This window comes from Grus americana, chromosome Z, assembly GCF_028858705.1.
Source record: "Grus americana isolate bGruAme1 chromosome Z, bGruAme1.mat, whole genome shotgun sequence".
Classification (NCBI taxonomy): Eukaryota; Metazoa; Chordata; class Aves; order Gruiformes; family Gruidae; genus Grus; species Grus americana.
Window position 1 is genome coordinate 25,503,426 of NC_072891.1, and position 15,141 is coordinate 25,518,566.

General features: G+C 43.4%; 1 protein-coding gene across 1 annotated transcript in view; it reads left to right on the top strand.

Annotated features, from left to right (window-relative positions):
• The first annotated feature begins 1,824 nt into the window (after positions 1–1,824).
• PIK3R1 (phosphoinositide-3-kinase regulatory subunit 1) overlaps positions 1,825–15,141 on the top strand; it is a 60,403-nt gene continuing 47,086 nt past the window's right edge. The window contains exons 1-2 of the mRNA XM_054809510.1: positions 1,825–2,001; positions 6,789–7,547. Of these exons, the coding sequence (XP_054665485.1) occupies positions 7,214–7,547 (334 nt within the window). The 5' untranslated portion in view covers positions 1,825–2,001; positions 6,789–7,213. The remainder of the gene's footprint in view (positions 2,002–6,788; positions 7,548–15,141) is intronic.

Below are 15,141 nucleotides of genomic sequence, written 5' to 3' on the forward strand. Positions count from 1 at the left end.
TCATCCCAAGAGGCCTTAGGAGGTGTCATCTTCTCTCATCTGCAGTGCTGAAGTGAACAGAGTCCTAATGAATCAATGCAGAAATGATTAATGGGTGTCAGGAAACATCCTTCTAGTGTCTCTTGCAAGCTTGCCAAGTTAGGAACTCAACAGGGAAAAAAGTAAAATCCTCTCCAAAGCACAAAAGGCCATGGAAGAGCATCTTTTAAAGAAATTATAACTGATAAGAGATTTCCACTTTTTCCCATACTCAGCACAACCAAATTTCTTGGTTTAGAACATTTTTCAGCAAAAATACCTCCGAAAGTCCAAGGATTCCAAAACCATGCTCTGATCCATTGCACTTGGCAAAAACTAATTACAACTCATTGTAGTAAATGTTCCACTTTTTCTCTCAGTTGTCTGTGATCAGACCATAAGCTAATTTGCTGTTTCTGAATGCCCAACTGCCAAATTAAAGCAAGGTCGACTCTTCCCTTTCCCCTAGACAACAAGTACTCCTCTTTCAGTCATAACAGTTCAGGCTCTCTTACTTTATCAGTCCTACGGTTTCACGCAAGGTATTTCAAGGCCTGATCCTTACACTCTGCCCCAACAAACACCTAGTTCTTGCTTTTGATGTTCTACATATCTCTCATTTGGGTCTTTTTAATCGGGTCAACCCCTGGCACTTGTATTCACAGCAAGGGCCTCAATGAACCTTTAACTTGCTTCCTGCAGGGCTGCCCTTGCAGTCATTCCCTGCCAGCCTAGATGTGTTATACCTTTGCGTAAACCACTTTCTCCTCTTTCACAGCGACACCTACAAGGCCTGAGTCATGGTAACATATGTACGCATATTTAGTGTCTAAAGATAAACAGAGACCTGTTCAAACACGGCACACATACCTCAGCAGCACGACTCTCTTGCTGCAACCTCGTGGTGTTGTGTCACACCCGCATGTTGTCAGATCCACTGGAGATTGTGCACTCCTTGGAGAAGGGAGTATGTCATTTTATTCTGCGCTGCATGGAGCCTAGCAAACTTAGGCACCGTGCAATAACAATTAATGGTATCAACTGAAGATCTCTGCTGCTGCTGACAGTTACCACCCCCACCCATTCAACTGTGCCTGCTGCAAGGCAGCTCTGGCTAGGCTGGGGCTGAGGGGTGTTTGGCACGGCGCAGGGCTGCACAGGGCAGAGGGAGCACCGGGTGGCCCGCGGCCCGTTGCGCATCGCTGCAGGCAGCCCCCCGCCACGGAGGGCACCCCCCCATCAGCCCCGGAGCTGATGCCCCACGCAGCATTGCCCGGCCGCACCGCGCTACCCTGCTCCGGACTCAGCCAGACACCCACGGCCCAGGTACTGGGGAGCGGAGCTGGCTGTCTTGTTCTGGGCACGTTCCACCAACGTAACGTATTACGTCAATTTGGGGGTTAGGGAAGGAAAAAAGAGGAGAAAAATCCCCGAAGAGGAACTAGGCAGAAGCACATGTTCCTCTCACTGCCGCTCCCCGGCCTCGCCTGGCCTTCTGCGGCCGAGGGAGCCCCAGGCCTCACTGGCACCGCCGGGGCCGGCGTCGGAGGGCGGCGACCCTGCACCCCCTTCACCGCGGGCGGGAGCTTTGGGCAACCCGACACCGCCGCCGGCTGCCAGCCCCGCGGTCCAGCCTGGGGCGAGCCAGCGACCGGGCCGGGGGGCGGGCGGGCGGCAGCGGGCACCGCCCCTCAGCCGCCGTCAGTTAGCGAACGGGGCGGAACAGTGACGGTGGTGGCGGCGCGGATTGGCGGGCGCGTCGGGAGGGCGGGGCGGAGGCCGTGCCGGCGGCGGGCACGGCGCCGATGAAGCGCTGGGGCGGTGAGCGCGGCCAGGCGAAGCGAGTGCGGGTGAGCGGTGGGACGGACACACGGCAGAGAGCGGGCCGACGCGGCGGCGGCTGCCCGGCGGCGGGAAGGAGACGGTGGCGGCGGCGCTGCCGCCGCCGCCGCAGCTGCTGCTGCTGCTGCTGCTGCTGCTGAGGTAAAGTGAGTGCCGCTGCGGCCGCCTTACTTGGCCGCTGCCCCGCAGGCGACCGCTGGGGCAGGGGAGCGGAGCGGTGCGGGGCCGTGCGGCCTCACGGGACTCGGGCACCGGCGGCTCCTGCGGAGTGACAGGCCGAGCGGGAGCGCCGCCGCCTCGTGCAACTTTTTCCCCCGTCCGGGGCCGGCTGTGGCGCCGCCGAGCCCTCCGGCATGGCAGGCCCGGGCGGGCCGCCCGCTGCGGCCGGCGCCGAGCCCTGGGGGCGGCGGAGCTTCTCCCCCCGCGGCCGGGGGCGCCCCGAATCGGCGCTTCCTGATCGGGCAGGGCGGGCGGCGCGCCGTGCCGGGGGCGAGGCCCGGCGACCCGCGGGGCTGCCCGGGAGTCCCGGCCCCGCTGTGCGGCGTGGGGCGCCGGACTGGTGCCCCCGCCCGGCTTGGCGTCCCCGGGGCGGCGGGAGGGGTGTCCGTCGGAAGCGCTGAGGCGGCCGTCGCCGCGGGGAGCGGGCGGCGTGGTGTCGAGCCCGCCTGTCCTCGGGTCTCCTTCGAGGACGGTCCCGGCGGCTCCGCGACCGTCTCCGGGCCGGGGAGCGCTGTCTCCACGCAGCCCTTTCCCGGCGGTAGAGGGGCTGCACGCCCCCGAGCGGGGCCGGGGCGCGGGGTCCGAGCTGCGGCCCCTGGAGAGCGACTGCTCTGCGTCGGGGACCACCGCCCGGGTGTGTGTCGGTGCAGGACTCCCGGAGGGGTTAACTTGCCCGCCTCTTAACAGGGTGGAAGCTCAGTTTGTATTACTTTCCTAGCGTTTTCAATTATTGCTGTTAATTCAATGATTTTTCTGAAGTGGCCTTGATGCTTCCCTGCTTTCTTCCCTACCTTTGCAGCGCGTATAAAGTCTTTCAGGTGTTTCAGAGTGGGACATGCTTTACAGTGTCCACAGCGAAGTTAATGTACTTCTTCTATGTGTACGTATGTATTTGAACTTGTCCAGCGGTAGAATCTCCACAGGCTCAAAAATCATTCTTTCAAAGACTGGAAGTGGTATAAAAGTATTATATAAATATGCATCTTCTTCACGTTATATCATGGGCCTGACTTTCTTGCAGAAAATAGCGTCCTGGTGTGGTACTTACCTTGGTCATCTCCATCTGGAGAGCGGCAGCAGGTACTTACGTGCTTGTGCAGAGGGAACTGCACTTTGAGTTACAGGTGTGTAGACACCTAGTGGGGAGAAGAGTCAGTTTCCATGCACGTTCCTCTCTCACACTTCAATTCTCATTATTCCACTGCCTCCCCAGTACGTTAGTCTGCTCTTGTATTGAAGGAGCTCGTAATTGCAGTGAAAGGGAAGTTCATGTTAGGTGCTCTTTCCCTAGGGATTTTTGGAATATGAGAGAGATGGCAGTGCAAGGAGATGTGGTTATTAAATGTGTTAGTATAAAGGTGAATAAAATCTTTGCTGTCTTGTATAGGGGTGCCGTATCAGTAGCACATGGGCACCCCTCTTGTTGGACTGGTAGTAACATGGATTTGCAGAGTAGAAGTTTTTATTCTCAGTCACCAAAAGAATGCTAGCTAGTATGGGAGGAAATATTTGGATATCAGTGGAGTGGGAGCCAGACATCATTTTTAATAGAGAAGGGGAGAGTGGAGGGGAAGCTTTCATGTCCCCTTCCTTTTCCACTTGATACAAGAGATTCTTGTAAATTTTTCTGTTGAATTTTAAATTTTATAACTGTTGCAATGCCCAACATAAACCATTCTGCTGAGAGATCAGAATTCTGTCTGAACTCAGGAATCTTTCATTGGGATCAAGCTCTTAGACAGTAAATAAAAAACAAATGAGTGTTTGATTGTCTTACAATACTTCTTCCTCCTTTTCCATTCCACCAGCCAAATGGAAATCCAGTAATACATCATCTCAAATATAACAGTCTTTCTTGCCTAAGTGTTTGGTTGATTTTTTTTTTCCCCTCCTGTACTTGAGATGGTCTCCAAGCTATTTATTTTAAGACTAATCGGCTTAAGTCAGTTTGAGTTAAAATGTCTGAATGTAGAGACCATGAAATTTCACTTGGAGTAAAGGGAATTTGTTTATATGGGATCTTAACAGAGCAGTAAGTAAAGAACTGTCAAAGAGGGCTCTTTGGAGACGCTGCAGTCTTACCGGGCTGGTGTGGAGAACTGGTATCTGTCTCTGTGTTAGAGCTGTCTGCAAGGTTCTAGGAGTCTGAGTCTAACTCCATCCCCAAACCCTTTCAGACAGTGAGAATAAAAAAGGCATAAATCCAAGAAATTCAGCCTGGCTTACCTGTGGGTGTGTCTCCAGGTACACAAACCGTAGATCAGTCAGGAGATGGGATGCTGGGGGCCCTGTAGCAAGGGCAGTGCTGAGGAGTATGAACCAGTACTGCAGCTCTGAGCCCCAGGGAAACTGGATTTAGGGAAACTTTGCTACCATAACTGCATTGAGCTGTTTTAAGTACGTAGAATGCAAGTAGGTAGGACCTTTGGTCCTCTCTGATTCAGGTTTTGACTTTTTAAAATATGCTTAAGCAGTAAGCAGTTTTTATGTTATTACAACATTTCCAGTTCTGTATTGTCAAACTAAGCATGAGACGCAAGTACTCATTCTAAATATCTGGCCATAAAGTTACTATGATACATTTGATAATAAAAGATCAGAGGAGTAGGTCAAGTCAGTTAAATTATGCAGTGTTTAGAAGACTTAATTCGTTGAATGTCAAAATGCCCGTAGGCAGTAGGAGTGAAATGAGTAGTTGCAGCAGAGCACTTGTTGAACCTTTCTTAAAGAAAATAAATATTTCAGAATATTTAATGTAATCGAAGTGGTAATTTTCTAGCAAGTTTTGCTGTGCTTAGTTGGTTTTGATTAGAAACATTTAGATTAGCTCCAACACCTGGATCTAAGGTGTGTAAGTGCATTTTGTTCCCTTGTTATATGAAATGGGAGGAACCCATGCTTTTGAAAAGGCTTCTGTACAATTTAATTGATACTTGTGCTTTAGAATTTTTTTTTCCTCTAGTTCTTGTCTGTACGCTTTCCTCTGGTGGAAGAGGCAAAATTAAATATCACTGAAACTCTTCACATTAATTGCAAAGTCTGTGATGTTTGGCAGTGTGAGCTAAGCAGCATAGTTTGGTTTTTCAGAAGTGGCTGCAGAAATTTCTCATTAAAATTTTGGTGGGAGCTGGATGCCTAATCCACGTGGATGGATTTGCAGGTTATTAAAATAAATACTTGTGCGTAGGCTTTTTGAAATGAGAAGTCTAATTCAGGCTCAGATAATTCTTCCCTACAGCAAAAACTGGTTGCAAGGGATGATAAGGAAGTTCTTCGAGAACTTAGAAGATTTTTCTTCTGTGTTCTGTCACAAGAGATGTTGCGCAATAAGCTGCAGGGAATTATATTTAGACCTGATGGACTGAAGAGGAGCTGCATACAAGTTAGGGATCAGGGTCATTCACTGGCAAAGGAAGCCCATATACGTTCTTATAAACACTTTTTAGCTTGTGAGTTAGTCATGTTCCAGGGACTTGATGACTGAGACAATAGAGAAAATGGTGTGGAAAAGAGCTGTCAGAGGTTCCCTGTTCCAGTCCTGTTGACTGATGTCCCTTTACAATGTAGAAGGGAGTGTTTCTCAAAAAAATCAGCTTTCCGTACACTAAGTACATGGTACACAGTCAATATTTTATCTACTGGTATTACATAGCCCCCCTGGGTCTTTTATTGAGATGTAGTTTAGGAGTTTCAGTGCAACTTTGAGTAGTTAGTGCTTTCTGGTTGCCAGTGTAGCATTTCAAATTATGATTGGGTTTGTCTCTTTAAGTAGATGAAAATGAGTAACAGTTGAAATAATGTTTAGAAAACTTTCACTGTTCTATATGTCTTTAAGCTACTGTTTTCTAAATTGATTTTTTTAATCATATTTTTCCTTTTTACTTTATGGTCAGGCAACCTTGAGTCAAATGTTCAGGCCTGTAGTCTCTTGCCTTCAGTGTAATTTAAGCATACACCCTGATACTTTCCTCCTGCTAGTGCTGCTTAGGTGGTCTGGGTGTGCCTGTTTCAGTTGCTGATTGTTTTTTGTAGTATTATACTGTAAACACATTAAAAACATCTGAAAGATGGGGGAGTGGGGAAGCCCCTCTTTTTAAGAACACAGAAATATGGTATTTGTCAAGTAAAAGCATTTTGGACTTTTTGGTTCTCCTGCAGATTATCAAAAGACCCCTCCCTCCAATAGGTTTTTGGAATATAGGCTTTGGGCTGGGGATCGGTGAACATCCTCACCCTCTACATAGACAGCAGGAGATTGAATACCCCAATGGTGAGCGTCAGTGCTAATTACAGTGAGCTCCTCTTCTGTCCTGGCAGACCTCTTGTGGGGAAGGGTTGTGGCTGTGTGTCTTCAGGAAGATAACATGTAAAATCTTGCTGCTAGGATAGATACTGCACTACAGGGATAGCTCCAGGGCTTAGCCCTCTCACTCTGAGACTTCAGTAGCCTTAAGCCACAGAGGAAGAAGCATGTCTCATACTGCAGGGGTGCAAATTCGGTTCAAGTAATTACATACACATTCTTTATAAAAACATGAGCGTTACTGGCAGATTTTTTTTGTGAGGTTGCTTTATTTTATTGTTCATGGCTCTTTTGTGGGACTCAACCTCTACTGGGGTTGTAGAAACATTGTCATAAGTGGAATCCCAAGTTCACAATCGTCAAGAGAATTTGAAATGATTTCACCAATTTTGTCTTCTCTTTCCAGGAAGAGCATATGTGCAGAGTTCGGTGGCAGAATATTTAAGGTACGTGGGCAATCTGTTGCAAGTACAACTGAAGAAGGTGTGACTGGCTAGAAGAACCAGCTGAGCTTGTGTATGGAGACCCAGAAGTGCCAGCAAGCCCAGAAAACCAGCTAATTGGAAGAATATTGCTAGACACAGAAGGAACACATACTTCTGCAACAATCATTGACTCACAATAAATACATCAGTAAAAACATCAGCAGTGAAATGACAGATCCTGGTGCTTTTTGATTCTCTGGTGGATTTTGTTGCTTAGACGTTGCTATTGACACTTTTATTATCCCATTTAATACATCTCGAATCTCTCTGTACATAAAACTATAACTGGACAATTGCATTTTGATACTGTTTAATAACACTTTTGAATGTTAAATAGTTTGCCAAGATGAGTGCCGAAGGATATCAATACAGAGCTTTATATGACTACAAAAAAGAGCGAGAAGAAGACATTGACTTGCACTTAGGTGATATATTAACTGTGAATAAAGGTACCTTATTAGCACTTGGATTCAGTGAAGGGGAAGAAGCAAAGCCTGAGGAAATTGGTTGGTTAAATGGCTTTAATGAAACCACAGGGGAGAGGGGGGATTTCCCAGGAACTTATGTAGAGTACATCGGAAGAAAGAAAATATCTCCCCCAACTCCAAAGCCTCGTCCTCCTCGACCCCTTCCTGTAGCACCAAGTCCTGCAAAAGTTGAAGCAGAGAGTGAGCAACAAGGTCAGTACTGTTCACAGAAGGTGTGCATGTCCCATGTTTTTCTGATATTTTTTTTGTTTCATAGACTTGTCTGACTCTACATTTATGTGTGTAACACCTGCTGGTCAGCTTTTTTAGCACATGGCTCATTTCAGTCAATTAAGAAGTGTTTCTAGTTCATAGTATTTAGCTCACGCACTTTGTAATTTAATGTGCTTTGTCTCAGGCACCACAGAGACCAATAACTTACTGTGAGGTACATCTCACAGGTTGGAAAGTATGTTTATAATTCACGACTGTAAAGACTTAGATGGAGAATGCGCAGGGTAGCATTTATTTTAGGTTTCTAAGAAGCTGGTGGAAGTGTTTCCCTCTGTGGTTTGTCAGACTTAGTGTTGAGAAACTTCTTGGTGAATCCAACCGAATGATTTCCAAATAAACAATATGTTCCTATCATAAATCCGCTAACAGCAAAAAATATGTACTTAGTCATGGAGGTTTACCTATGGCATTAAGAGCAGGTATTTAAAAGTGAACAATGGAATGATGATAAACTCAGATTTAATGTTTTTTGGGGGTAGGGCATGCAGTAGAACAAATAGCACTTATATAAACAAAGGAAGATATTTCCTTTGCTTAAACATAAGTTGCTTTCTAACCTACATTTGCAACAGTATGTTGGGCAGAACTCAGAATGTGATCAGAGCTCTTCTGTTAATAGAAGAGTCTTCTCTTTTTTTAATTGGAAAAACTTCAGGGTAAAAAACCCAACACCCTTCTTCCAAGTGATTTGTCTCCTTTACCTACTGGCATTCAGATATTTGTGTTTTACATATCAACAATTCAAGTTTGATAGGATATTGATGTATCTTTCTTAGATTAGATTTGACATGGGTCTCTCACTTATGAAAAGTCTAGAATGGCTTATATTGCTTCATTATTTTTCAAAATTATCAGTGTTTCTAGCTGTAGGAAATACAGGTTTCAGTATGTGATCCTGTTTCTCACAGTGACACCATAGTCCTGAATAGTATCATCACCCTCTGCCTCTATAGAAATGTTTGCAGCATCACTTGCAAAGTTGTGGTATCAGTTTATCAGCTTCCATCCCACTCTGCCTATTATGAATTTATATTCAGCTGTGCTGATAATCAACAAAGGTAAGAATGGAAAAACAGAATATTGTATGTGGCAACCAAGTGGAAACCTGGCAGAATCATTTCTAGGTTAGTGGGGGCTTAATAAAGAACAGATCTGAACTGCTTTATATAACAATGTCCTTTGGCACACAAGAATTGCTTGCAAATGTATAATGCCTGGGTGTACATCATTGTTAGAATGAAAGTGGGGGCAGATGGAGGGTGTAGTGGCATTTTAGGTTACACTGTACCTATTTCTTAAGTCCTCGAACTCTCAGCCTCTAGTCATTAAGAGTCTCATGGTTTCTCATTAGATTAATTCTGAAAATGGGGTATTTGCTTTTGAAAGAAAACACTGCTTTGATCATTCCTTGTATTGGATATTAATGTGTGCTGAACAGGTAATATTCACTTTTTCCTTAACCACCTGCAGAGATGATTGTCTCCATCATATGTAACTGCAGAATAAACATGGATGGCTCTTTGGATAGACGCCTCAACACTGACAGGTCATTTTGAGGCAGAGGGTGGGAAGAAAATCTCGTTCTTTACACGTGCATGCTGTGGTGAAGTAACTGGCATCCCAGGCTTTGATGCATTTATTGCTTAAAACTTAAAAGTAGTGCTTTGTAACTTGCTTGGTCTCTGTACTCATGCTTGCTTGATGCTCCTGTTTGCAGCTCCACACTGTGAGCTGGCCACAGCACTGTGCTGGGAAGTCTTGGTGTTAATCTTGCAGTTTCTGAGCATGCCCTGTGACTATGTTTGTAACAGACTTTATGGGAGTTTCAGCTGCTGGGAACTACTCCGGGAAATTCTGCTGCAGACTCGGGGCATTTTGCTTAAATGTAGGCTTTTCTGCTTCCTTGGGATGAGACAGTGCCCCAAGCCTTAGTGACTAGATCTCTCCTAAACTGAAGTTCATTGCCTCTAGACAGAGTACTATTTACATGCAGTGTGTTTATTTTTAATAGCTTGGGACAGTGGGGATTTGAAACAAGAAAATGTGCTAATTTAACTGGGAATCTTAATCTCAAAGTCTGCACGTATGATCCTGCCATGCTCCAGAACGTTTAAGGATCATCTTGCAATCCAGCCTTGTATTTTTCTGATTAAAAAAAAATAAGGTAGGCTCCCATAACTCCTTTTGAATAAAAGATTTTAAGCTTCACATAAAAGGCTAGGAACCTTCAGTAACGAGGATTAGACACACACACACCCCCCAAAAGAACTGGGGAGAACACTGAAATTTGAACTCCAAACAGCTCAAGAGTTAGGTTTAATTTCTTTTAAGATAACATAATTGTACATAAAAGAAATTGGGAAAAGTAATAAGTGGTCTTTTTACTGTAAAGAACTAAGGCAGAAAGCCCTATAAATCTTACGAAACCAATTTGAGAAATGTTGTGCTGAAAGAGTATTATAAAAAAACAAAGGTGAAATTTTTAAGTGGGCAGAACGATACAAAAAAAGATATCTATGGTGAAACCAGAGGTGCAGGTGGAAATACAGTTCAGATAAAGAATAATGTTGTTCAGGTGGCCTCACTATTTTTGTATATAGGATTTGGTGCAGGGAATAGCACAGTTAATATTGTCCAGCAGCCAGTGTAATGGCAGTGGGCCAGAAGATTCTTCCCAGGATGATACTTCTCTCTACACCCCTAGAGTGTATTTCAAATAAATTAATCTGTAGTATGAAACTTGCTTGACCAAATACAGTCAAGTTTACATTTTCAGTACTTGATGATTTGAAACTGCTGTGGATCAAAATGACAAATTAATTGGGAACTGGAAGCAGAATTCTAAAATGTACCTCAGTTATTTATAATCCATGTACTCTTTTCATTCTGTAAAGAGTCAGTTCTGTATGTACCCCTGTTGTGTATATGTTGAATAAGAGTATCAGAAACTTAATTGGAGATTTTAAACAATAAATATATATATGAGTTCTTTTAATTTTACTACATACATAAGTTTATTTTTTTTAAGAAAATACTTTCAAATAATTTTGATACTCTTTAACACTTAATTATTTATTCTGAATGTTTTTTTTCAGGCTTGGTACAGGTCAGAGCAATGGCAAGGCAGGTTTAATTCCTCTTGCTGATGTGAGGCTCTCACTGGCCCAACCTGCCTTTTCCCCAGGTTTCTTCTCCCACCAGGCAGAGGTGACTGGCTGCTGCTGGAGGTATTGAGGCACTTGCAACAGTGGAGGCCTAGGATAGGATCGTCTTTATGCCCTCCACTAGGCATTTGAAATTTATGTGAAGCAGTAAAGATTTGATACTGATTTTTTTTTTTCTTGAAATGCTTTGTTTTTTTAAATTGGAGCTAGGTAGGGCTGGTTCCTTTCACTTAGCCTTGTCTCGCCTAACTTTGAAAATCAGAAGTGCATAAGCTCTACTGAGTCCAGCTGAGTTTTGTGAACTTTGATTCAGCTCATCTGATACAGCTGCATACGTTTAGACTATGAAACAGTATTGGTTTTCGGTCTGGTTTGTGAAGGCTGACCTTAAGCAGACTTTGGAGCATAACACTTTGACTGACAGAAATACTTTCAGATTTAACTTGGAATGCTAAATTCCCACTTTGAAATGAAGGTCAGATTGCAGAAGGGCAAACCAGAATTTTATATGAACAATTTGTCTGTTTTGATGTTTTAGAGCTTCGTGCAGCTTCCTGTGTAACTTAAAAGGGTTGTGTATCTTGACACTTCATACCATTTCAGCTGGTTTACAGCCTAAAAATAATCCTAAGCTCTTCCTTCTTGTAATGAAAATATAACACAGATTTACTTTTTTTAAAAACCCCACCTTTCTTTACGCTGCTCTTCTAGAACAGATACAGATCAGCAAATTAGACAAAGATAGTGACACAGAACATTTGGAAACTCTTTCCTTTCAGAAACCAGGTTATGCAATGTCTGACAAAGATCCAGACTGACAGAGAGCATAAAACCATTTGTGCATGCTTGAACTGAATATGCTGTAGGATTTGTTTCTTTAATTCTGCGATAAAGCCAGTAGAGCAATTGCATTTCTGAAAATTATTTACATTTGTAAATTAAGGGACGTAAGAGTGAGTAGAATGCAGCAAGCCTGGAGCCTCTGTTGGGAAGAAAACAGTCATCATCTCTCCTGATTTAGGCAAATGGAAAAAGGAAATTACGGGGTGAAGTGATGAGTCACTATCTCATTTGGTAAATGTATTTGCCGCTCAAGCCAGAGTCCTTGAATTCATTCTAAAAAGCCCAGTCTAAGCATAGGCCTTTGTCCTGCTGCAGTTGTCAGAACTGCCCTGCAGTCATGAACTTCACAAGTTGCTTTTGACTTACACTGAGAAATGGGGCAGGTTCCTGCCAGAGAGCCTCGCCAGCTACTTGTGGTCATGTTTCTTGGTGTACAAGGCAAATTTCTAGCTACCAGATGAGTTATTGCATCTAAAAACAAAGTTCTTGCCACCTGCTTTATCGCTAACGAAAACAAAGATTTTGCAAGCTGCATTAAAGTGAGGCAGAGCGTTTTTTTTCACACTGATAAAATCAGGATGATAGTAACTAAAAAAGTCTTTGTAAGCACCACAGAGAGCACAGGGATACGCTTGCCAAGTAGTAGTACAAATTACACATTAACAGTGGACCTGGGCAAGTTCATGGTTGATGCATGGCCCCACCTGCTGGTAGAGGAGAAAGGAAGCAAGACGGAGGAAGACGCTTTGAAACTAGCATCTTCCATGTTGTGTTTTAACTGTCACAGGATAAAAGTGAGGGAGAGTTTTTGAAAAGAATATTTTGACTAATTGATATTTCTGGGAAAAATACATTACTTGGGGCACAGAGAAACCCCTTTTGATCCTCAGAGATGATCTCAGACCTGAAAAGGCTTGCGTGGCTGAAATGCATCTTTTTTTCCCCAGCTGTATCCTTAGTCTAACAAAATACTGTCTTTTTTTACAAATTTTTGCTTTAAGAAACTGAAAGAATAAGACACTCCTATTTTCATGCTGTAAGAAATATGTGTTTTGTATCGTATCAATTTTAATATGCCTTTCTGTAGTTATGACAGTGACATGTTGAGTGACTTTGCTTACCTTTCTTTAGCCTTCTGTAATACTGATTCAGTCTGTTAATATCTCCTGCTGACATGAATGCTCCCGGGGCAAATTGAAAACAAGGCAAAGGTGAAGTAACCAGCTCCTCTCCCTTGGAATCACCTTGATCTGTTCCTGTAGCTGTGATCCAGGAACATCTGAAAAAACCCCGCTGGTTAGCAAATAGTTCTTACTTAGGCTTGCATAATATCAGTTTGTGGGGTTCAGCAACACATGGTGCTAAGTATTTGCCAAGAATGGATCATTCTGCACCCAGAGCAAATAACCGTGCCCACTTAAATAGTTCCGTGATGCCATATATACATCCAGATTCTCTTGTGTGAAAGAACACAGGTGTTGTAACTGCAGCTGGCTGTGCACTCTCACATCTGCGTCTTGCTCCAAAGCTGCTTTCCATGATGAACATCCATGAAATCAATTTGAAGGCTAGAATACAAAGAACTGCTTTATTTTCATAGCTAAGAATGACAAGGGGAATTACAGGATTTAAAAGAAACATTTATTTTAACTGGAGAAGGATTTTAAGTCCTGAGAATACTTTGGTGAGAATCTAGATACTTAGGAGAATTTAAAGAGAATTTTTGGCTTTTAAAAAAAAGTAATAACTGTGCTTAATACTTGCTAACTTCCCTTTGTGCTTTCAGCAAAATATATATCTAAAATACAATCCTATTTTGTGGTTTCATTAAGCAAAGAGATCTTCTTTTCTTTTTTGTTATATATTACATTTTTTTCTCTTTATTATAGAAATGCCTACATCCTTGGACATTCCATGAAGTCTTTTGGTAAAGTGTTAGGAGGTGTAACTTTTTTTACTAATTTGACTGCTTTTTGTTTGCTCTTTCATGAATGCTGTATGCAGCAGTCCACAAGAACAGCACCTAAACACTGTTCTTCATTTTCACATATGGATCCATTTTATAGAAGAGTTTGCATGTAAAAAAGCATTTAAAAATCTTATTTAAGCTGACAGCTTTTCAGGTAATAAGGTTCTATAATCAAAATCCTCAGGACAGAGTTTCAAAAACATGCTACTGCCCTGAACTAGGGAAAGATGCAATTGCATATGTTTCTACACTTAAAAAAATACCTTTTAAGACTAACTTGCACATCAAAAATGCTATGTGAACTATGGCATGAATGATGAAAAAGGTCTTTAACAGTTCAGTTAGCTGTCAGACAATTTGCTTGTATAATCCACTGGATCTGTTTGTATATGCTTGGCATCCTTTGCTGTGTTAGAGCATTTCCCAGAGGTTAATGTCTGAGATGACATCCACAATCTCTAGTGAAGAAATTGAGGGCAAGATGTGAGATCTACTCTTGGCAGGTCTGAACGTGCCAGTTTCCATCCATGCTCGGAGATCACTCGGTGGTGTCTGGGATGGGAAGATGCTGCTGAGAAGGCAGACTTGCCTACAGGAAGAGCAGTTACTTCTGGTCCACTCAGCTTCCAGAAGCTCTTGAGCAGCTATTGCATTTTTCAGTAAATAGGCAAGGCATAGACGAGGCTGATTTTTTTTTTTTCCCCCCCTCTGTGGTTTCTTTGCTTTTTTTTTTAACTGAGTTTCTGTGTGTTGGAAAACAAGACAAAGTCAACTCAGCTTTCCTTTAAAGTTTTGATGCTTCCTTCTAAAAAACATGCACACTTAAAAATGTAAAGATACTGGCCAAAACCCAAAGTATGCCACTGCAACAGATAAGATTGGTGTAATTCAAGGGGTCTTTTCCTTGCTCTTTCTCTCCTGTGGGATCGGGTTTGTTGGATGCACCATGTCTGAGTGCTCCTGTGCTGTAGCCTCCTGCTTACCATCTGGGAAGGAAGGGAGAATAGCACAAGTCTGAGGAGGGAACCCACCTCCCAGGAGGCATGACTGCACCAGTTTTGTATGTCTTGTTTACAGATATAACAATGGAATTTATTTGTTGGGGTTAGGACAGAAAACTGTAGTGCTGTCATTGATTTCTTCCTAGATCTCCTCATCCCACTGGGACAAGATTAGTAGGTAGCAGGTAAGCGTGAAGGATTATTCTTGGCAGAGAAACTTTTAAATGGTATCAGATGCTGCAGACCCCCATTTCAAAGCATGTTACAGCTTTGCTAGCAGTCTGTCTCAAAGGGAAGACTTTTAGTTTGTGAGGTTACCTTTTAATTTCCGAGTCCTCTTCCTAGGCTGTTTTTGGCTGGAGGTAGACCAAAGCACTTAAATTAGGAATTAATGAAAGAAACCACTAATTATGCACAATGGTAGATAAGGCTGCACAGCTGTGTCTGTTTTTGTTATCTTTCTATCCCAGAACATTCCAGAAATAAGCAGTTAAGGGCAACAATTTGCAGTCCTTTTTCTACGTGCACATGGTGTT